Here is a 24,152-nt window from a genome sequence, read left to right on the forward strand (position 1 = left end):
CCTTCTTTTGTGATTTTATATATTAATTCCTCTCAGTGCTGTCAAGATGTCTCAGGAACCTTCATTTCTGATAATCTATTATTTTCCACCATACCTACAGCACAGTAGCTCACCAAATCCTAACTGACAGGCCTTCTGATATTACGCGATGGTGCGATTTCGCACAATCGATCTCAAATCGCATCCGATCGCACAGTTCATGAAAAATCGCATAATTCACAAAAGAACGCACAACATTCATAAAATAAAACATAAATCAACAAGTGTCTTACAGTAGGAATTCCTGCATAAATACGCGATTTTTAAGACGATTTACCTTGGAAAAAGCCTAAAAAACCTTTGTCACCTTCGATTTTGTAAACATTCGAAGCTGTAAGGCGTTATTTTGCATGTCGGGGGCCTGGTACGAGTCTTATTCTTAAAGAGTCGCCTATTGGTGAAACACAAACATGCCCTTTGTTCAGATTAGCCAATCTGAATGGCTGATATATGCACATTTGGACTCGATGGAATTTATACGTTCAATTGGGAATATGGTTTGTTGTTTAGTGGGAAATTATTCAACATTTTTAACCAAATGGCTTGTTTTACTGGCTACATTCATCTGTGTAGACATTTGCTCATGGAATGTTTTCGTCACCTTGCAAACTTTAACCAGTGCGATTTTTGAAACGTGTTGAAGAAAGTTTTGTTCGTGACAAAATTTCCCGCAGTCAACTTGTACAGTAGAACCCCGCTAACTCGAGTCGGTTTACTCCAATTTCCCCTGGATTTGACCAAAAAATTTCAGTCGTGACTCGAAGAGTCCCCTTTGATTATCAACTACTGTCTACAGGGAGAAAGACTGTTTTGTTATGTTCAAGCTAGTTTTGTTATACAGGACATATTATGAGATCAGATGTGAGTTTGACAGACTGGCATATGTTATAAATTAACCTACATGTACTGTGGGGTTTTATATAAGTTTATGATCTGCCTGCTTAATTATGGATAGAATAGTATTATTGTGAAGCAGGATGAAGTGTTTAAAAACTGAAAATTCAATGGTGGTTTTATTGATGATCCTTACAAAATAAATTTAAAAAAGTCGGTTTGTTGTATTCAGAGATATAATACTGTACATAAAAACAAAGCGTAAGAAGCTAATCGTAGCATGCAAGAATATCAATAATTATTGATCATTCATTTGGCATGTTAGCTGTCTCCATTCAACTTTTAACTTGGTGCACTGATAGTGCAGAAGATCTCATTTTTTTATTTATCCCAACTAATGTCGATTAAGATGCATAATTACTGTTCCTTTGTGTTCAAAGTGTCTTAAGGGCAGCAGTAACAGCGCTACATATAGCAGTGTTATTGAGTATGAACTTTGTGGAGGATTTTAAATTTTTATTTTTTATGATTACAGACGACAACAAAATATACATGTGTATACATAACCTGATGTTGGTGTTGGTTACAAACTGTAGTTCATAATAGTCATCCTATCACAGGGGGGAAAAGTTCAGAAAGGTTAGATCATTTCTTCCCCCAGCACACCTTCTGTCTATAGGTGCAATAATTGAGAGGTTATATATATATACGAAGAGTAATGTAAAGTTACTGTATAAACTTAGCATTAAAATCTGACATTTGAAGGACTCCTTTGCTAAAATTAGTCACGATTTAATTGTTATCACTCCCTGTGAATTCATAGAGATTCCAGAGGCAAATTATCACCTAATGTGGAAGTTCTGTCTTCAAGTGAGGGAAAATGACACAAAAGAGTTACAATGAAAGTAAAAAGAATTGTGAATGTTGACATGGTGTACATTATACATCATGTAAAGGTATTTGGTGAGTGCCAAAGGCATAACATTTCATATATTGCTTTTTCAGGACAAATTATATAACAGTGTGATCACAAAAGGTGATATATAAAGGTGTGATCACAAAATAATGAGTACATTGTCCAGGCATCACCAGTTTATGGACGGCATATGCAGACAGTAAGAGGAACTGTAAGCACCACATAAGTTAGTTTTATGCTTATAACTTCTTGTTCTTGGATTTTGTGTCATTTCATCACAAGAATAGGTAATGAAAGATGCAATAGTTGCTGCAATATATTTTTTAAGGAAAACTTATAAGTCTGCCTATGCTGGATAACAGCCATGTGTAAACTGAATGTGAAGCAAACACTCTGTTAAAGATGGGGCAACCCTAAAACCCAGAAACCAGAATCCAGAATCTGGAACCAAAAACCGGAATCCAGAAACCGGAAACCGGAATCCGCAAATCAAAGAAAATAAGTTCTTCAAATACGCGAAAATTGTTTTGCTTAGCTTTTCGACTGTAAAAAGTAAGCTGCCAAGTAAAAAGGACCTCAAACGTAACCTTTTTTGAAACAAAAATTCTCCGTCTGTTGAAATCGTGCGACCGTTATTTCTAGTGAGGGCTATGATTATGAGAATCTCAGTAAAGTGCGTCTTAATTTTATTCCAAGCACCTCGAGAGTGTCTAAAATAAACTTGCTGGTAATTGCCATTTTGTTTAATAAGTGATCTTCAATTTACCAGAAGTATAAATTTATCCTTTTATTTGTCTAGTAGATACTGAACAAGATAGAAAATGTCATAGAGAACAGGACACCTGCGAAATAAATTCCCAGTAGTCTGGGAATTCCTAGGAATTCCAAGTTATTCCAAGACATGCAAATTATGCTTTATCCAAGACCTTGGAATTTCTGGGAATATTTGGGAATAGTGGAAGTATGACTGGGAATTATTGGGAATTCCTAGGAATTCCAAGTTATTCCAAGCCATGCAAATTATGCTTAATCCAAGACCTTGGAATTTCTGGGAATATATGGGAATAGTGAAAAGTATGACTGGGAATTATTTGGAATTCCTAGGAACTCCTATTATTTCCCAGATTGTTTAAAAAAATGTGTTTGGAATATCTAGGAATTTTTGGGAATAGCTAAAACACATGAAATATTGTTGGAAATTTCTATAAATTCCCCAAAATGTCAAAATTAAAGATGAACTCAGTGCATGAATCAGTTTCTGTAAATTAGTAAAAATCAACATGATCATTTCTCTGGAGTTCCATACCTTTTTATTGTTGTCAAGCTCCAAGATAATTATTTCCAAACAAATGTACATTAATTCCAGTTAAAGTCTGACAACTCAACATAAAACTATAGCACTGATAACATTGCTTTTTGCATCCAACATGATTTGTTAGTGTATATGTGCCCGTATGGACCCTTAAATCAAACACCCAGAGTTTAACTGATAGAAAAATGGATGCTCTTAGATTTGATAAATAGATTAAGCAAAAAATTCTGGCAGCATAAATGAATATATATTATTTACAATTTCAATAAAACCAAAAGTATATATATGCATGTATATATTTAATATAATTGTAGATTCACACATACCCATCACAGCCCACTGTTGAACAATTTTTGACTTGATCCTTTATGACTTTAGGAAAAAGAGGAAGACATCTCTCACAGATGTCATAAATGAAAAGCTCACAGTTTCCACACACTTGCTGTACAAAACTGTTCTGTGACATTCTCTGGACAAATTACTGGTAGTTTCATTAAAACAAGGATATCTCTAGCGGCCTCTCATTGTCATACAATGTCTTGACATTAAGGCCACAATAGCCATACAGGCATATTCTTTGGCAGAAAATGTTTTTTTCTTGGGAACCATTAGTTTCACTTTCATCAGGGGAGTCCAGTGAATGGCCATCAGTGTCAGAGTTCTCAATTTCTTCAGAGGAGTCAGAACTGAAACTTCAACATCATTATCTGAATCACTGTCTGTGGACTAATCAGAGTTGTTGTGTATTACATCAATTGGTATTTCTGAAGTCTTTTCAGGTATAGGCAACTCAATTTCCTCAAATGCTTCTGTGAAGCTTCAATTCTTGCATAAAGGTTCACTCCATAATCCATCAATGTCATCCACAACATTTTTGCCAACAGCCATCTCACTCAGGTGAGCCGAAAACTCTGAGGTGTTCTGTTCATGGTGCTGGAAATGATCTCCAGGAAAAAGGGATGCCAGACAGGGAGATGACGTCAACTGGCCTGTGAAGACTGCTATAAGCGATTTATGTGGTCGAATCTTGTAGATTTTGGTATGGGTATAGTGGGATCATCAATATGTTTCTTGTATTTCCTTGTCCTCACTGTCACTTTAATTCATGACACAACAAAATCAAAAGAATCAAAAAGATTATGAGTCAATGGGAAACAAATAAATAACTGACATAAATAAATGACAATGCAAATAAAAAAAACCTACATCTTGATGTATTGAAAAGACTATAGATCTCATATCATGTTAATCCTTATAAACAATTCAAAGGAAAAAATGACAAACATTGCAAATTTATAGTTGCTGCATTGTGCTGACTGGGTGTTGAAACACGTGGGCTCTCAAAATAGACTTGGTGGACTTAACAAGCTTAAGCTTATTTCGCGGAATTTATCTCGTTTCCTCAGGTCGATCTGAAACCTTTTAGGTGAATTTCGGCTTTTGTGGTTTTTAAAGAGCACACGATGCATTGCTTCGTTTGATTTATTTACAATTATAGCTTATCGTAACAGAAAATCCCTTTAAAATTGGATTGCTTACCTTTGCAGTGAACTTGATTTAAGTGCCTCACGATCCTTTGTTATCTTGACAACCGTCGGGAACAGATCAACCAGTTAAAGTACGTTCCATTTTCCTCCTTGATTTCTTCGTAAAAAGTTTGTGTAGTATTTTCCTTTTGAAGCAAGACCCATCTTTCAAAAGACCACCAAAACAGCGTGGAAAGGGAAACAGACTTGCCATCGAAAGCGACTGGTTTGGCAACCTCGTTGCCAGTCTCTCTCTCCTTCTTCTCCAGTTTCCATTCTCTCCTCAACTGATCAACTGAACCAATCACAGCACGCGAATTTTCATGTGACTGTCCTCGTGACTGAACGTGACAAAGATCGCGTTATTCATTCTCTTTTGGCGCCCATCTTTGAATTCAGCGTTAACGGTTGATCGCTCGTGCGTTTTAGTAAATTTCACTTCCAAAATTATATCAAAATGGTTTTTGCTGCGGTCCTGTGACCAGAAGAAAACAGCGTGAGTGTCATTAACGAGAAACAAGTTATTCTTGGCGAAGATTTGGAACTAAAAGAAAATCTTACTGTGGATGTTTCAACGGGGAAAAATTCAAAGGGCACAAAAATATTTGGTGAGTAATCGAATTCAAGTAACCATATATTATACTAAGTAAATTCTTGTACTGCGACAAAAGCTTTTGAATGAACTTTATCATCACGATTCATACACGAGTGGGTCACTCAGTCATGGCATGAAACGAATTCTGGCTAAAGCAAAGTTGAAACAATTTAGGTTACCGTTGCCCAGAGTGCATGCCTAAACAATTTGATTTGCGAATAACAAGTCGTTTCTCTCGCCACACTTGTTCAAACGAAACAAATATAGCAGTTCCCTCTGATCCCAGTCAAAGTTCTTGACAAAAACTCCAACGAGGCAGCAACAGTGTGCATGAGTTTGATATGTCTCCTCTGTGTTTCAGCCAGACTCTATGGCAATCCGTGTTGATCTTCAATTTTTGTCCATCCGTATATTCTTTTGTGTGTGCTCTATTATTTAAATGTTCTTTTAATGTTTTAAGTGTCTTTTAATATTTCTAATGTCTAAATTTGGCTATTAAAACCGTGATATATATCCTCCAATTCGAGAGTTGTTGATACAATTATAGAAGGAAAACCTTGATTTAATCTACTGTAAGCTCAAGATTTATGTAACATATTTATCAATAGTATACAAGCACCTGTGTGTATTTTTTTAATTTTGTTTTAGGTGTCATACAACAAAGATGAAGATTCAAGAGGCTAGCTGTTGACACCCTAATTAGAGGGCCACAAAAGAGGCTGCAGAATCAACAGAAATAACTGAACAGCAGCTAAGTTTGTCCAACTCAGCCTTTTTAAATTTTAAGGAATGTTTCAGTTTTGTTCTTATGATTGATTCCTTACAATCTTGAAAATCCAGATTTGTTCCACATAACAATAATTGAAGCTAAAATCTTGTGTATGGAAAATTGTTGGATTTGTAAACCAAAAAAGTAAGTAAATTATCTGAAAAAGTTCTCTTTTTATCAAACATGTAAAAGTTTGACCTTCATATCTGTTTTCAGTTTTACTTTTGATTCTTGATGTAATGAAAAAGAAACAGGATAATTATTCTTATGTTTAAATTCATGAAAGCCAATGTAATAAACCATTAATTTAAAACCTGTTTGATGTGATATCAGTGACTTTATTTGTTATTTTAATGCCGGGCATTAATCATCAAAACTTTGTCTGGCCTACAAATGATACAAAATTCCCAGTTTTTCTCAGATTTTCCAAAAAATTCCAACCTATTCTGAAAAAATCCTACAAATTCCAAGTTATTCTCAGAAATTCCTAGGAATTTTTGGGAATTTTAAGGAATTTTCAAGGTGAGTATATTTCAGTTGGAATTCCTAGGAATTCCTACGAATTCCAAGTCAGCTCTATGTAAACTTGGAATTCCTAGGAATTCTGAGTCCGAATTACCGTGAAAATTCACACCTTAGATTCCTAGGAATTCCTAGGAATTTTTTCCTAGGAATTCCTAGGAATTCTTAAAGTTTTCTCACAAGGGGATATCTGTCAGTGGCAGCCCCCTGTACATTGACGGTCACGCCCCCCACTTTCAAAGTCCAAAGGCTAACCCATCTGGTCTAAATATGAAATTTGATTTTTCCAATAGATACAAGACCAATTCCAGATTAACACAATTTCCACACTGATACTGTGACAAATCAGCATTTCATATTCTTGGCGGCCATCATATTAAAACAATTTGTAGAAATGTTACACACTTACTTCCATCTGCTTCTCACTTACTAACAGATCAGACCACATGTTGTTAAAAGATGCTAAAAGACTGCCAGAAACTCACTGCAATAGCCTATAATAGCTTGTTGTTAATGTGCTGCTCACCTGAGTCTTCTCAGAGCAATTTGATCTAGACAAGAACCGGGCTCTCACCAGGGCCAGCTTGAACAAAAGATTGGTAACTTAGCCTATGAGCAGGCTCTCATGTTTGGGTGGGGGGCGTGAGTGGCAAAGCCGCATGAAGGCTCTTGGTGACATGCCAATGCAGAAAAACACTAGACACCTATTTAGCCTGCTCAGACACTAGAGACAGATACTAGAGCCTGCTCGCAGGCTATGAGTAACTCTATCCACCCAAAAAATCAGTAACCCTGACTGGATAGTGATGTACCCAATGGTTAGCTTTATGCAGCTTTTGAACAACCGGGCCAGATATATAGCTAAGGGTTTGTTCAGAACTAGTCAATAATTTTTTAGCAATTACAGTCTGTGGCTGAAGTAAAGCCAAGAAAATAAATAACAAAATAATTTTTGCTCATATTTATTTATTAGACATTGCTGAAGTGAATTATTTCTATCATCATTCATAATATCTGGATTCCAGATTCTGGTTTTCGGTTCTGGATTCCAGATTCTGGATTCCAGATTTCGTTTTCCAAATTCAGTGTTTTAGGGTTGCCCCAGATGATGTATGCGCATATGTTAATCTTGAATAATCTGAAATTTCAGAGAGTTTAAAAATATCATATCATATCTGTGATGGTTCTGAGGTGGAGGGCTGTTATGATTATGATTCAGGTGCAAATAGTTTCTGTATCTGTTGATGTGCAACAACCTACACCAATATTTCAACCTAATAATGTACAGTGTATATAAATTAACCAAATTATGCTGTTTTTAGTTGACCAGTGCTACTACATAGTAATGTGATGTTGAAGTGCACAAATTTACAAACATGCCCAGTGTCAACTTGTCAAATATATGAACTGGCCAGACAGTGCAGATTACAAAATTCTCTGAAAGGTAAGATGTTTCTTAAACATTATTTTGTAATTAATGATTTCTCAAACATTGTTTTCTTCAAGAAAAGATTCATACCCCACATGGGGTTTTTTTCTCTATTAGAACTCTTGATTCCTGATACTTTAATTTGGAATTTTTAAAGACTGGCCATGAATGGGTGTTGGGTGTGAATATCTTCTGGAACTGCACATTCATTCATTGAGTAAGCAAGAACATCAGTATTTATCCTGACAAACTCTGATTTTCTTCTGGAAGCTGAACTCATATACAGTTGTACAGTTATCTGTACAACCAAACAGCCTGGATGACCCTGTGATTGGGACTGTGCACATTGTTGTAACTTGCAATGTTCCAGTTTCTTGTTTGAAGCAAATTGTATTTGCTCTTGAAAGCAAGTCGCGAATTTCATAACAGTTATGTAAGTTTGCTTTGTATCTCAGGGCAGAGCCTGCCACTGTGAAAGTTGGAGTACCAACCCCTAGCATTTGATTCACCACTAACACTCAGTAAACAACTAACAATGAAGTACACTGTATATCAAAGAAAGGAATTACATGCCTGTTCCTGTCAGTCAATATATGAACAGTTTACAGATGGGCAGCCTGTATTAAAACATGAAAGATTTTCAAAGCAAGCATGGCCTGGTGAGATATTTCTGAGGAACTATAAATTTAAGGTCCTTATGATTGTTCATAGACATTGATTTTTATTGTAAACAATATCTTACTGAGTGTATTTTTCTTGTGTACTAATTGTTGTAGAACACAGAGATCACTGTTATGACAGATATATTAATTTGTGAAAAGTTCTATAAACAAAGGCATCTGGGAACATATTAATTTATCATGGATGCAGCTTCTGAGAGGTCCCCAATATTAATGGAACATACACTGTTCATGCATGTAAAAGAGTTCAGTTATTCATTACTTATAATTGTAATGCTTTGTTTGGTTTCTCTGTAATTACAGACAACTTCATGGGATTATCAATTCTGCACCAAGTTCATTGAATAAACTGACTTGGAGGTTCAGTTCTGCAACCCATCCTGTTTGTAGTAATATCATAGCTGCAACATTGTGACAGATAAACTGCATTACATTATTAAGAAACACATATTAACTAATTATTTTTAAGTGCCTGTTAAATTAATCAGTTTTTCTTAGAGATAATTTACTCATGGTTTATTTAAATAATTGGCTTTTTGGCCTTAAAATGATATTTATTGAGCTTTTAAATCAATTTTGTGATAATCTGCATTGGACATGGCATAAATTGATATTTTGCTAACACGAAATGGAGAACTGGGTCTTTAGCAAAGTTGCACGATTAGCATTTTTGTAGAAAGAAAGGGTTGAGAAATTTGTGACATTCTACAGACAGCCTTGCCATTCGCAATGTCCGATAAGGTTAATTTGTTCCATTCTTTTGTAGAAATAGTGTTCTCTAATTTCAATCTGTTGTTTAAATGATTGCCTTGTAACCCCATGTCTGGCTTTGGTACATGTAGGATATTGATCTGTTTTTTATCCATTTTGCTGTAAATTATCTTAAGTGATGTGTCAATCAACACATATCTTGGATATGCTGGGCTCTTCTGACAAATGTACTTATGCCTGATAACCTTGGAGTGCATTTGGTTGTGTAGTGCAGACAAAATACATGTACATAATATAACTTCCTCTTAGCTTACTGATAATTCTTGGTATAATTTAATCATAGCAGAATTAATTAATGAAACCCAACAACAGCTCTTGCAGTCCACAATGCCAGTCGAGAAAAAGAACAAATCACATTGACATTGAATAATAAAATTATTATTAGAAGCCTATGCAAGTATTCATTATCAGCAAAAAAAAAAATATCGTAATTACCATTCATGCGAGGGTGATTTTGCTTATTGCAAAACGGGGAACGGGGAATCTCTAAAAGGGGGAATCTCTAAAAAGGGGAATCTAAAAGGAGGAATCTCCAAAAGGGGGAATCTCCAAAAGGGGGAATCTCTAAAAGGGGGAATCTCTAAAAGGGGGAATCTCTAAAAGGGGGAATCTCCAAAAGGGGGAATCTCTAAAAGGGGGAATCTCTAAAAGGGGGAATCTCTAAAAAGGGGAATCTCTAAAAGGGGGATCTCTAAAAGGGGGAATCTCTAAAAAGGGGAATCTCTAAAAGGGGGAATCTCTAAAAGGGGGAATCTCTAAAAGGGGGAATCTCTAAAAGGGGGAATCTCTAAAAAGGGGAATCTCTAAAAGGGGGATCTCTAAAAGGGGGAATCTCTAAAAAGGGGAATCTCTAAAAGGGGGAATCTCTAAAAGGGGGAATCTCTAAAAGGGGGAATCTCTAAAAGGGGGAATCTCTAAAAAGGGGGAATCTCTAAAAAGAGGGAATCTCTAAAAGGGGGAATCTCTAATAGGGGGAATCTCTAAAAGGGGGAATCCCTAAAAAGGGGAATCTCTAAAAGGGGGAATCTCTAAAAGCGGGGATCTCTAAAAGGGGGAATCTCTAAAAAGGGGAATCTCTAAAAGGGGGAATCTCTAAAAGGGGGAATCTCTAAAAAGGGGGAATCTCTAAAAGAGGGAATCTCTAAAAGGGGGAATTTCTAAAAGGGGGAATCTCTAATAGGGGGAATCCCTAAAAAGGGGAATCTCTAAAAGCGGGGATCTCTAAAAGGGGGAATCTCTAAAAAGGGGAATCTCTAAAAGGGGGAATCTCTAAAAAGGGGGAATCTCTAAAAGGGGGCATCTCTAATAGGGGGAATCTCTAAAACGGGGAATCCCTAAAAAGGGGAATCTCTAAAAGGGGGAATCTCTTAAAGGAGGAATCTCTAAAAGAGGGACTCTTTAAAAGCGGGAATCTTTTAAACGGGGAATCTTTAAAAGCGGAAATCTTTAAAAGTGGGAATCATTTAAATGGGGAGTCTTAAAAAGCGGGAATCCTTAAAAGTGGGAATTTTTATAAGCGGGAATCATTAAAAGCAGGAATCATTAATAGCGGTAATCTTTAAAAGAGGGGATCATTACAACTGAGAATCTTTAAAAGTTGGAATCTTCAATGCTTATGGCCTGCGAACATGCTCTCAAGTGGGAAATTTGCGAAACGAAATTGCAACGCTCGGCTCGGCTTCCCTTCGCTCGCAAATATTTCTTTTCGTCCGTTCCACACGCTCTCGCTAGAACGCCTGTTCGCAGGATAAAATACCTTTTAGTAAATGTTTTTAAAAACCAGGTAAAGTTTATTATTAGTAGTTATTACTGCCTCTGACATTCCGCAATCTAGCCATTTTACAAAAAAATGTCACAGGAACGCGCAAAGGTCAAGTTAAAAAACTGATCTCAGGGAATATCTCTGTCAGGTTATATCTGTCAGAATATATATCGCAGGTTTATATGTATATGCCACTTTGTTCCACACGTTGGTCGATGAAAGAAAAACGACAATACGGGATTGTTATTCGCTGACGAACAAATTTTAACCTACATTTTATCCGGACTTGTTCTTTGCGACCACTTTCGCTAAGATGTCGCGACAAGATCGGTTGTCACCGTTCACTGTGCTAAAACATACCTGGTGAGGCGTTCAATTTCAATTGTTGACAGCCCTAGGTTGTTTAACGTGTTGAAAATTTTGCCGATATGTGCTGAAGTTTATTCCAGCGTCAGTTTACAGACATATAGATTATCTTCCATTGACGAAATTTCAAACTCCATTACAATAATTTTCTAGTTACAAAAAAATTGAATGGCGAGCGACCTGGGAAACCATATGAATGCATGAATCGCCAACTGCTCGCGGGAAGTTTGATTCAAGGCGTCGCATCGGTGGTAAGGAGAGTTTCATGCCAGTTTTTCACAATACTTCCTAGAGAAATTCATTTGTTGTAGTCAGAGATTTTGGCGGAAATTTGCTCAGTATAATCAGTGATTCCTTGCTAATCCAGACCGCTCTTTGCGCAATGCCGTCAGGTGGAGAGGAATTTAAAGTTCCACTGCCAGTTACTTTTCGAAAGAAAAAGGTCGCTAAGTTCCAAGGTCTTCCACATTTTAAGTGGGATGACCTCGGCACACAAGATGTTATCGAACAAGGTTCATTTGGTGCCGTATTAAGAACTAAATATTCCCAGAACGCTCGCGAATCAGTAGACGTCGTAGTGAAGAAACTGCTCTCGTCCTCTGCGGGCTTTGTTGAAGCTTTTGCCAAAGAGGCCACGTTGTTGTCACAGCTACGCCACGAAGACATCGTCCAGTTCAAAGCTATTTGCCCGGACCCCATGGCAATTATGCTAGAGTACGTGTATTTCGATATTGAAGTTTTCGGCGGTGAAGGAAAGCTGAGCTCGTTAAACGAATTAATGTACCTTATCGACAGTCAAGACTGCAATGGAATAGAGGGCACATTTATGGATAAGATTGCCGCTGATGTTGCAGGAGGACTGCTCTACTTGCACAAAAATAGAATAGCGCACAGGGACTTAAAATGTGTTGGTTAGCAATCACCACTATCGTGCGGAGACGGATCGAAATAAGATAGCTTACGCGTGGAAACACGAGCCTGTGATATGTGAGCTCACTGATTTTGGCGAAAGCCGATCGCTAGATATCCAAACGAGATCTGTACGTCACTCCTGAACTAAGAATATACATAGAGCCTTCAGGGCTTAGAACATAGGCACATATCGTTGCCAGGTTTGTTAGTTTTGTTCTGTTGTTTTGGAGTGCTTGACGAAATCCTGCTCTCTGGTTTAATTTACGATAAAGGCAGATATTGTTCAGTCGCCATCGATTTGTAGGAGCTGGGAAAACACTAAGAAAACACTAAGAATATACTGTTATGAAAATTTGTTATTTGCTTTTGTGGTTTAGAATAAATTAAATCATCATTTTGCCTACAGGAAAAAAAAGCACGAGAGTAATATCAGGAGTGAGGAGTGTAAAAAATTTACAGATTGCCACTTTTAGAGATTGCCCCTTTTAGAGATACCCCTTTTAGAGATTCCCCCTTTTAGAGATTCCCCCTTTTAGAGATTTCCCCTTTTAGAGATTCCCCCTTTTAGAGATTCCCTCTTTTAGAGATTCCCCTTTTTAGAGATTCCCCCTTTTAGAGATTCCCTCTTTTAGAGATTCCCTCTTTTAGAGATTCCCCCTTTTAGAGATTCCCCCTTTTAGAGATTCCCCCTTTTAGAGATTCCCCCATTTAGAGATTCCCCCTTTTAGAGATTCCCTCTTTTAGAGATTCCCTCTTTTAGAGATTCCCCCTTTTAGAGATTCCCCCTTTTAGAGATTCCCCCTTTTAGAGATTCCCCCTTTTAGAGATTCCCTCTTTTAGAGATTCCCCCTTTTAGAGATTCCCCTTTTAGAGATTCCCCCTTTTAGAGATTCCCCCTTTTAGAGATTCCCCCTTTTAGAGATTCCTCCTTTTAGAGATTCCCCCTTTTAGAGATTCCCCCTTTTAAAGATTCCCCCTTTTAGAGATTCCCCCTTTTAGAGATTCCCCCTTTTAGAGATTCCCTCTTTTAGAGATTCCCCCTTTTAGAGATTCCCCTTTTAGAGATTCCCCCTTTTAGAGATTCCCCCTTTTAGAGATTCCCTCTTTTAGAGATTCCCCCTTTTAGAGATTCCCCCTTTTAGAGATTCCCCCTTTTAGAGATTCCCCCTTTTAGAGATTCCCCCTTTTAGAGATTCCTCCTTTTAGAGATTCCCCCTTTTAGAGATTCCCCCTTTTAAAGATTCCCCCTTTTAGAGATTCCCCCTTTTAGAGATTCCCTCTTTTAGAGATTCCCCCTTTTAGAGATTCCCCCTTTTAGAGATTCCCCCTTTTAGAGATTCCCCCTTTTAGAGATTCCTCCATTTAGAGATTCCCCCTTTTAGAGATTCCCCCTTTTAAAGATTCCCCCTTTTAGAGATTTCCCCTTTTAGAGATTCCCCCTTTTAGAGATTCCCCCTTTTAGAGATTCCCTCTTTTAGAGATTCCCTCTTTTAGAGATTCCCCATTTTAGAGATTCCCTCTTTTAGAGATTCCCCCTTTTAGAGATTCCACGTTCCTCGTTCCCCGTTCCCCGTTCCTCGGTTCCCCATTCCTCGATTCCTCGATTCCCCGTTCCCCGTTTTAGAGATAGCCTTATTGCAAACCCTTCCAGCAGGAGGAGACTCCATACAATAGTGAAGATGGCTAAAAGTATCTTTGGGGACAAGTTAGACAACAAAACTTTCCAACTTTTAACATATGTATACTGTTTTGGTATTTTTGTGAGATTACATTTGGTAGAGATACAGGGACTGAGTATATTGTAACCACTGCATTTCAATCAGTCCCCACAACAAAAAAATGTGTAAACTTCTTTTGTGTGGGAGTCCCCATGTTAACTAATGAAGAATATAATGATTAATAACAATGCCTTGTCTTTCTGAATAAGGTAGGAAAGAACAAGAAATGCCACCAAAAAGCACAGAAGACAGTTCTGTTATGTGATCAAGATTTTTGGTGACTTCCCAGAAATTCTTGAAATCATGGCTCTATATTTCATAATCACACCATCTTACACCTCGATCTGCTGATGTAATACTAGTTCCGACTGAAACTATTAAATCATTCGCAATTTACCTCATACATGTTGGATTATTTTCATTAGTAACAACATTCCGAAAAATAACTGAGGAGCTCCGCTTTTAGGCTGGCCTAAATCTATATATTAGGTTCTCTATGGGGTGAAGAGAACAAAGAAAGCCAATTCTTGCCGTCAACTTACGAACTTCTCACGTCAACTTACCAACCACCAAACATGCATCCATCGGCTAAGTACCACAGTTTTGGCTAGCAGCTCGTGAGTACAGAAATCAGATAAAACTGGGTTATTTAGACCTGTTTACGATGCCACACAAATCTTCTACGTACGCGTACGCCGACACAAGGAACCAGCGAAACCCTTCTATCAGCTATTTTGTCCACTAAACGATTAAGCTCACATGCTCTTCGCGACAAACGAAGTCAATAATCTTACACCAAGAAGACGAAAAAAAAGTGTACTTTCAAAACGCAGCGGACACATAATAAAGGCAAATTACACAAAGCATTTGTACATTGACCATTCACCGACACACATGCCGCTAAATAAGAAAATTATGCCGTACAAAAGAGCTAATCATTCCCAGACACGAAGGGGACGCAATGATCTTGATGCCACGAGTCTCTTCGCCGAATAATGAGGACACCAAAAGAAGATATATAGTTTTTTTTCGTTTTTGTTTTTTTTTTTGTTTTTTTTTTTTCATTCAACACACGCTTACATAATTACTTAAGATATATTAGTTTCGGTCGCAACGCTTTATGGGAAGGCATTCATTCCTCCCTGGTTGTATGGGTAACCAAACAAACATCGCAATAATCAAAGAAGAAGCAGAATGAACTGGAGGAGTTAGAGACACGCCGAGAAAACGACGCCGCGCGAGTTCGTTCTTCGGAATGGTGGAACTTGTGTCCTAAACGAACGCAGTTTCGGTCATACCACTCATACAGTGTAAAGAGGATATCAAAAGCCACTAAAGTCCTTCAGATTTTCTTGTATTAAGACATAAGTGCAGAATATTTCTGGCAAATGTGTGCGTTTCGGAAAACCGAAAACTTCGTGGAAAAGACAATCTCATTGATTAGATCAGGAGACCTTGACCGGCTCCTGCGTGATTAGGTACAGGTCCAAAAGTTGATTCATGTCACTCAATGATCTGTGGAAACCTCCCGCAGGGCAAATGGGAAAAAATTCATTCAAGTCCATGAATTTACTAGAAGATTCACAACAGTTCTTCCCTTTGGGCTCAGGCCAGTAACGAAGTGTTTGATGAACAGAGAACCATAAACTCTCCCCAGTGATAACAGTCCATATTCCGGTCAATGACTCGCGTGTACTTGAAAACCAGTCTGACTAGACAGAAAGCAGCACGCCAGCCCTTGTTTTAAAAGTTTTCTTCAATGAAAGACGTCCAGCAAATACTTTTCGAATAATAGTGTTAACGGTCACACCCTCAATGTCTAGCCAGAAGCAAAGATGTCCAGTTCTATCTCTCTATGTCACGCAACGTCGGGAGAGAGGGTCCCTTTCTCTCGGTTCTCCTCCCGACGTTTCGTGACAAAGAAAGGGCCAGAACTGGACTAGAAGAAAGGAAACAAATGTGAAGCCCGCAACAATTGCACCACTGTTGCACACAACATTTTCTGAATTACCTATGGCCACCTTGTTGCAACATCCAACATCTTACAGGATATGTTTTCGAATTATTTCTTGTTCACTTATTTGAGCTAAAAGTCAGGGCTCGTTAACTGAATGAGGTAGTAGTAAACCGTATAAAACGATCCACAAGACTACGTGATAAAGCGTAGGTAGCACTAGCGTTTTTAAAAAGTATACATTACATTGTGGGTTAAAGATATTGGCTACAAAAAAAAATATCCATCTTGCTTTCCTGCTAATTAAATAGCAATGTATACCAACTGTGTTGTCACAGATTTGGTTTGTAAAAAGACAATTTATATCAGGAATTTCTTTTTCACCCCTACCCCAGCGTTGTCAATGCAATTCAACTCTTTTCTCTTCCTTTCTCGCCCTACAGCTGTACAAGTTGACGGTGAACTAATACTGCCGTCTCTTTTCCCATTCCAATCAATGATGTTGAATGCAAAGCTGGGCTTTTATGTACTGGACGAAGCTTCAAAGGAAAGCAAATTGATAGCTGAGTATCACATAATTGAAAAAAAAAGCGATGTCAAGTCGGGCTCTTGAGAAAGCTCCATCATCTTCTACAGATTAGACGCATCTGCCCAGTCCGTCACGTACTCACTGCGTACTAGCACCGTGGAATGTACCGTAAAGCCCCAGTAAGCGTTGTTATCTGAGAAAAGCTAAACAGTGCGTTTAAGCTGTCCTGGATATCCTTGCTGCTGCAGATTTGAATTGATTCTGGGAGGAATTATCTAAGAGCAGAGGGAACCCATGAGCAACTGGTGAGCAAAGACTTTGAATGCTTCAAACTCTCCGTCACTCATCCTGAAACAACTTCCGGTAAGCAGCATAAATTACTTGACCTTCGCCAAAGTTTGTCATTTCCAAGAAATGTTTCGGTTTTTCGAAACCCACATCTTGCCAACATAAGTTACTCCCATTATTTAAACGTCAGCAAATTTCAAGGCCTCTTTTTGGTTTTATATATCCTTGATAAATTACTCTGTGTGAGCAAAATAGTGGAAGTTGAGCAAGTGCTACGTTCGTTCGCGCCACAATGTTATTGAAGAACAAACACGACATCGTTTGTTTGGTGTTTCTGGGCGTCCCCAGGTGAATACGGGATAAGAACAGCCGGAATTATTCCATTTTACCAGACTTTAAACATTTTAGTAGATCAGGGCGCACTACTTTTTTGGGTGCAATATTAGAGTCATTCAGAAATGTAAGGCTTGAAGCATAAGTTATGACAAATACCCCACCATCTGATCCATTTTGTTGTTGCTAAACAGAGACAACATTGAATTTCCTAACTTTCTCTGCAAGCCGGACCTCTTGCTTGCTCTACAACATAAATATGGATGACATCATGGCAAAGGCTTTCGTATAAATTAATTTGACCTTCAGAGCAACCTAAACAAAATTTAAGTAGTCTCTGCCAGTGGTGTGGAGTTTTTGTTGGGCCTGAAAATAATAATCATGATCTCTTTTTAAACTGAACACGAAACCATTTTTCTCCAAACAAAAGGATTTCTTTTGCACATAGCTGTCAAAATCAATGCCATCGATGCAATATGGGCATTTCACTTCTCCACAACCCTGTCCACAACAGTCACACTTGCTAAGAAAATCAGGAGCGGCATGCAAGAATGGCCACATCTGGTAACAACGAAGTTTACATGACTTTCTCATAGTCCACAATAGTTGATTATTCATGTTTGCAGTCATGTTTGGTGGCTGTTGTGCTAAACTGAAACATATTGGGAGGGCATATGGTTTTGATCAGAGCCTGGGAGGGCTGGGACAGATCTATGTGACTGGTTGGAAGGGCATTTGGAAGCTCCTATACTCCCAGCTCTTTGTCTAAAAAAAGTTTCTCTTTCAATTACCTTGATTTCATCATCAGACAACTTTTCCTCAACTATGTAATGTTCTTTGAGAAGGTCTGTGCAAGATAGTTGAAGATACTTGTTTTCAAACAAGTCTGGCTCTAAATTGATGTTTCTTGTGCTCGAGATAGATAAATCACAAAATGGATGCATAATTAATTAAATTAAATTAAGACCCACTGGCTTGATTTCAAGGCATCAGGTTAGGACCATTTACCCGTTGAGGATGCCTTTCCCCTGCAATAACGACCTATTTTTCTCTAATGATTTGTCCATGAACACTCGTATAAACCCCGACTCCACGTGATTGTACGCAAATAAGCTTCAAAACATTTTGAAGTGTTCCTTTCTATAGAAACTAGTTTCAAGCACGAGGTAAGACAAGATCACACGATATATAAGGCATTCCGGAATAATGAACGGATCTATTCAAATAACAGATATCTTCTCCGCATATCTCCTCTATGTGTTACTTTTCAGTGACTCGCGGTATGCAGACAGAATAAGCCTGGAAGAATTAATCTCTTACCGTTCTGTGGCCGCCATCTTCAAAATGATGCTCTTCCAAGATGGCCACACCTCCTGTTCAAAATGTTTATGACCTCACGCGAACAGTCACTATCCATGCACGCTCGCGTCCGAAGCAGCCAAAACCAACATCTTAGGACGTAGACTAATACCTCTATGCTAGGTAAAGTCATCTTCATGTGGGTAACCTGGCGATTGTTAAGGAATCTGTCTGTACCGATGTTCAGTAAGTTTACGTCTGCATACGAGCCAAATGGCCCATCAGGCCGGAGTTTATCCCGGTTTCTGTAGCGTGAAGTAAATAGGTGTATTTCTACTCCCCCCTGAATGGAACGCCAGTCCGTTGCAGGGTTACCCCCAGCTTTGCGTTAGCCGGTACCCATTTGTACACATGAGTGGAGAGAGGCACAGTGAAAGTAAAGTGTCCCAAGAACACAACACAATGTTGTTCATAGTATGATGTGACACTGCTTTTAACAAATTACCTGGAAGAAAAGTTCGTATAGTTAATAGTATGAATACGACTGCAATTAAGGATTTACACAGGGACTAATCTTTGGAAATTATCTCCAAATTGAACACTGTCAGGTGTTTGGGCAAGTACAATTTAAACGAAATTTCAAACATCAGAAAGTTGCGAATGCGCGCACGTTAATTTACAGTGCAGAGCAAGGTAAGACGAAACGTAAAGTGGCCTGCTCTCAGCCAATAACAATAAAGTCATTTTTTTTTTCAGTTATATAATAATGGCTGCAATATTATTCCTAATACTCCTCTATTTTTTCTTAAATAACAGCCGACTGGAACATTACATTTTATTAACGGCAGGATGAAACTGGTACCCTAGCCCGAGGCGGTGTCATGAGTAGTTTCTTTGCTTGTAAAAGGGAAAAAACTCACTTAAAAGCAACTATTTATAATTATGCAAAGGGAAAGCTATCATCCATGTCAAAGTGCTTTCCATCAGGATGGGTTTGTAAACTGTTTCAAAAATTGCGAGTATATAAATATACCATTAAATAGATTACGTTTTAAATGTGTTCGATTCTAAATATGTGCTCTTAAAAGGATAGAATTTTGATTTGGTGTGGATGTTGTAACCATATAACTGCGTTTCGCTGAGATAGCACATTGAGGCTTTTTTTTTTAACTTTGCGCATAACATTAGCTTAAATCGTCGAATAATCAGGTGCTGTTCACGTGATTAGCGCAAAACAACGGCAAGTTACGAACCAGTGTCATCGGAAAAGTTGTCATAGCAATTTCAGTAAGTACGATACTAGATTCTTTTTAAACGGGTGTATTATGTACCATTTTAGTATCTATCTCTCAAAACAATTTCTGGTCTGCGCATTTTAGCACTTGCTTACAACTGATTATCTTTCGTCATGCAACAGAGAAATTCCAAATAGCGAGCTGCACTTGGGTCTACGCAACCCAACAAAGCTGTCTCACTTAGTTGGTATTCTCTGCTCCAGTTGCAACCCAGTGCAGGTCCGCAATAGCGCATTCAAACCTGTTTTAAAATCACTTCTCAATAGCGAAATTCTTGTGCCTTTAGGGAAGGCAACGGATTAGACATGCACCATCGTATTGTTCATCACAAAGGACAGAAAAATGCAGTTTGCTTTATAATGGATAACATGATTTTCAGCGCTAAAATTGTTAACCAAGCATTCAATGGCGTGCACGACATTTTTGAAATTACTCCGTTTATAACGATGACAGAGCACGCAATCGCCCTAAGCCTCTGGTGCTAATTAAGAAAACTTTTAACACGTTAAAAACGGTAATGTGTGAAAAAATTTTTCCTAAAAATGTCAAACCTTGAAAATATCGCTTAAATGTTACATCAAGTTGCATCTTAACTGCATAACGATCGTGGAAATATAGCATGTTTATCTAGCCGTAGTTCTAAGGGATTATCAAAGCTATTTTCACAATCGTAGGAAGACATAGTTGCTGTAAAACGTCAGGCTGTCTCGTTATGGTAATGGAACCAGCTTCAAAGTGATATTTATATTTTCCTGACCTTTAATTTACCGAGAGCAGGTCCGGGTCTGTTTCAGGATAATTACTTCATTCTAAGAGATGCCACTAATTTTCATTCAAGTACAGCTTAATACAATGGCTTGCAATGGCGTTATTAAAACACACTGCCTGCTTAGAGGACATCGAACTACTTTAAAAGAAGCTTTTACTCAAAAAAAAGGGACTTCTTACCAATCTACTGTGAATCATTTAATGCACTGGACGTTTCTCTTTACCATTAGTTTCTGCGGGCGATAATCTAAACAATCGTTGCCGAGACAGGGTCAACTTGAGGTAATATTGATGACCACTAGTATGATTTTGACCACTGATAAGGGGGTGGGGGGACCGTGGGAAAGCGAGCTCCCAAATAAAAGTAATAAAGGCGCTTCTCGCACCTTTTTAAAGTGCTCTTTTAGCCTCTTCCAGGGGTTCAGTTAGTTGGGGCACAGCGCGGAAAACAGCGTCTGGAAGAATCTTTTAGATTTGGAACCTTAGATTTGGAAAATGAACTGGGAAAACGTGCCCTCCAGGACTTCATTTCGGATATTACCTACGAGCACCCCCTGGCTTGTTTTTCTCCAAGTTTCTTTCTTAATTCTATAACTTTTTTCCGTTTTGTTATGTTCATAATGTTTCTTTTTTGTGGAAGAAGTGATTGGTCGAAGTAAATGAAACTGAAATCTACTTTCAGATTAGTTTTCAGATCATCCATAAATACATGATAATTAAAACTGGACCATCAGTATACGCAAAACTCGCTCCACTAATGAGACGTGACTGTTAATAGCTGCGTGTGTCATTCACGTCCGCTGTTACGTATTAAGTACCTTATTACATGAAATTTTCGCGACACGTTAATTTCGCGAATTTCGCGATTTAAAAAAACATCGCGAAATTTAAGTCAGGCGAAAATTTAATGTCGCGAAATTAACATGACGCGAAAATTAAGTAACTCACATTACAGTGAAACCCCGCTCTACGGACACCCGCTTAATACGGACACCTGCTTCTAACGGACAGTTTTCTTTGTCCCGACAACTAAAAAGCTCATATATTTTCTCTTAAATTAGCCCGCTTAATACGGACACCCGGATAATGCGGACACTTTATCATCTCCCTTTGGTGTCCGCATTAACGGGATTCCACTGTTATTAAAAAAGCGACTTTATTACCATTACACACGCTTATAACAATCATTTTGAACTATTCTGTGGTAATATTCTGGTCCTCTTCATCACTACTGCTTTCCGTCCCCACTCCAGGTAGCACTTCTTTTGTACAGTCCTCAAACTGGCTCCTCGTTGTGCTGTTCCACTAGTTGCTCAAACCTTTCAATTGCTTCAACGTTCTTAGTAGATGCCTCCATTCTTATTGTCGCCTCTGGAAAAGAAGTGCTACTGCCTGTTGATCCGTATCAAGACATTTACGCAAACAATTAAATAGCATCAGTCGTGAAACTAAACGGCAACATTTTCTCTTTGGAGTCTGCAGAAAGGAATATTTAATGTATATGGATAATGAGGTCAATTGACCACTAAAAACGTGACTTGAATTCAAGCATGAACTACAAACCGTGCATTGCAGACACTATGAGAACATCTTTCTTGTTACCGTTTACATAATCAGTTGCGTTTCTGTTTATTTGGACATTGTTGATTAAGTTGTTTGATCAAATTCTGGGACATGCTAAATAACATTGACAAAGAAATAAAGCGTGTCTCACTCAAAAATGCGAAATTAAAGTGCACCTAACCCCCAAAATTTTTTTCGCTAAAACGAATCTACTTGTTATTTGAAATAGTTCTGCGAAAAAATTTTTGGATTCTGTTAAATCCTCGATTTTCTGTGCCCCGACGAAATCTCGAAAATAGCTCCAAAACACCGCCGTTTTGTTTCACGACCGAGTTTGAGGAGAATGGGTCCAGCGGCTCTTGTGACGTCTACCCAGGAAGGTTAGATATCTCACGTCCTCTCATTTCCTTTAGGACGGTGCAATACACATTCGAAAAGTGCACAGAAATGCCTTCCAGCAGTGCTATCGACTGCTGCAGCAATATCCCAGATCCAAAAAAAGATATACTGTACAATTTACTGACGATGATCGCCTAATGGTGCAATTAAGACTTAAACGATGGTTGATTTTGTCGAACCGAAACAAGCGAACTGAATCTGTGAGAACCATTGAAGAACTCTCGCTGGACCTTGTTCCGCAGACTTTCGAACGCTATTTTCATAAATTTTCTGCTTAAAGCTAACCAGCAATTTGTAGAAATACTACCGACAACCTATATCTTCCAATCCCGCAATATTTATAACATAACCGGCAAAGTCGTGTGATCCGATCATGATCAAGAAGCGTTCTACTGATATGTAAATAGATCGCAACTGTACGCCGCTAACCAACACTTATTTCTCTTTCGATTTAGATGAAAATCGAAGATTAATCCTTTAGAATTACATGATAACAAAATTGTTAGACTCGCAGAGTTTTTCGAAGGTTTGGAAATCAGCAGTGCGACAAAGATTCTGTGCAATAGCGTCGAAAATATGACCGCGTAACATTATCTGCGGACCGCTTAGGGAACACATCCTTTTCGCTTATCCGACGAATTTCACTGCAAACTTTGAGAACAATTTACATTGGTTATTTGGAGTTACGACTTAAAACGTGTCACAATGTGAAATCGGTAATTGTATGAAATGTTTCCTTCCGCCTTGCTTCCCGCAGCTTCAAAAATACAGGTCTAAACAATACGATTTTCAATCGATCGAAGCCAATGCTTTGGAGGTCATCAAGTCTCGAAAGCTGCAACACGTACGTCGCTCTTATAAACATGAAGCATTCAACTGAAAGTAAAACACAAACTGGATTTAACAGAACAATCACACCTTGACAAAATACATTCTCGCTAAGGACAAATGTAAACGGGCTATAAACACGCGTGGGATTCTTATGTTTAGTTGACGAAATTACCATCCAAAGCAATCCTTGAGTTTTCTTTCCTGTGTTTCGTTTGCCTGCCCTCCTCTTCGTATCTAGCTTTCCATTCCTAATATACAAGCAGCTCGTCCCCAAAGAAGTCTTCCCCTTCGTCGCTTGAAATATTGTAAATTGCTCTCAAAGCTCTAAGCAGTGAGTTCACAGTTGTCGAACGTGCTCGATCGAAGTTTATTTCGGAGTCTTCCGAATCGAAACTTAACTCTGACTCCAGTGACGAAAAAGAAATGATTCTGAGACAAAACTTGGACGCTTTAGTCCCAAAATACATCGGAACGATTAGTTTTGTATTCCATTTTCTCGAGCAAATACAGAGAGTTGACTGAGGCGCTATTGTGTTTGGTTCCTGGGTAGACGTCATCAGGTACCGCCGCCCCAGACTCCCTAAAACGCGGTCGTGAAACCTTCAAGCGCGACTTTGAAAAGGCATAGAAAATCGAGGATTCAACCAAATTCAAAAATTTTTTCGCCCAAATGCTTCAAATCAAGTCTAGATTCGTTTTAGCGAAAAACAATTTTGGGGGTTAGGTGCACTTTAAAGTGAGT

General features: G+C 38.3%; 1 protein-coding gene and 2 long non-coding RNA genes across 3 annotated transcripts; 2 read left to right on the forward strand and 1 right to left on the reverse strand.

Moving 5' to 3' along the window:
- Positions 1–3,076: 3,076 nt before the first annotated feature.
- Positions 3,077–4,755, reverse strand: LOC149096490 (uncharacterized). Its single transcript, XR_016204455.1, has 2 exons — positions 4,641–4,755; positions 3,077–4,197 (listed from the first exon to the last, which is right to left on the reverse strand). It is a non-coding gene; the product is annotated as an uncharacterized LOC149096490 (long non-coding RNA).
- A 349-nt stretch (positions 4,756–5,104) lies between these two features.
- On the forward strand, positions 5,105–9,785 carry LOC149096491 (uncharacterized). Its single transcript, XR_016204448.1, has 4 exons — positions 5,105–5,235; positions 5,871–7,957; positions 8,398–8,601; positions 8,926–9,785. It is a non-coding gene; the product is annotated as an uncharacterized LOC149096491 (long non-coding RNA).
- Positions 9,786–11,869: 2,084 nt separating this feature from the next.
- LOC149096492 (uncharacterized) lies at positions 11,870–12,509 on the forward strand. Its single transcript, XM_089280735.1, has one exon. It carries the CDS (start codon positions 11,904–11,906, stop codon positions 12,435–12,437), a length of 534 nt encoding a protein of 177 aa, XP_089136861.1. The 5' UTR covers positions 11,870–11,903; the 3' UTR covers positions 12,438–12,509.
- The last annotated feature ends 11,643 nt before the right edge of the window (positions 12,510–24,152 follow it).

The sequence above is a fragment of the Orbicella faveolata genome, unplaced genomic scaffold, assembly GCF_042242905.1.
Source record: "Orbicella faveolata isolate gen_17 unplaced genomic scaffold, um_ofav_v1 contig_48, whole genome shotgun sequence".
NCBI classification, from domain to species: Eukaryota; Metazoa; Cnidaria; class Anthozoa; order Scleractinia; family Merulinidae; genus Orbicella; species Orbicella faveolata.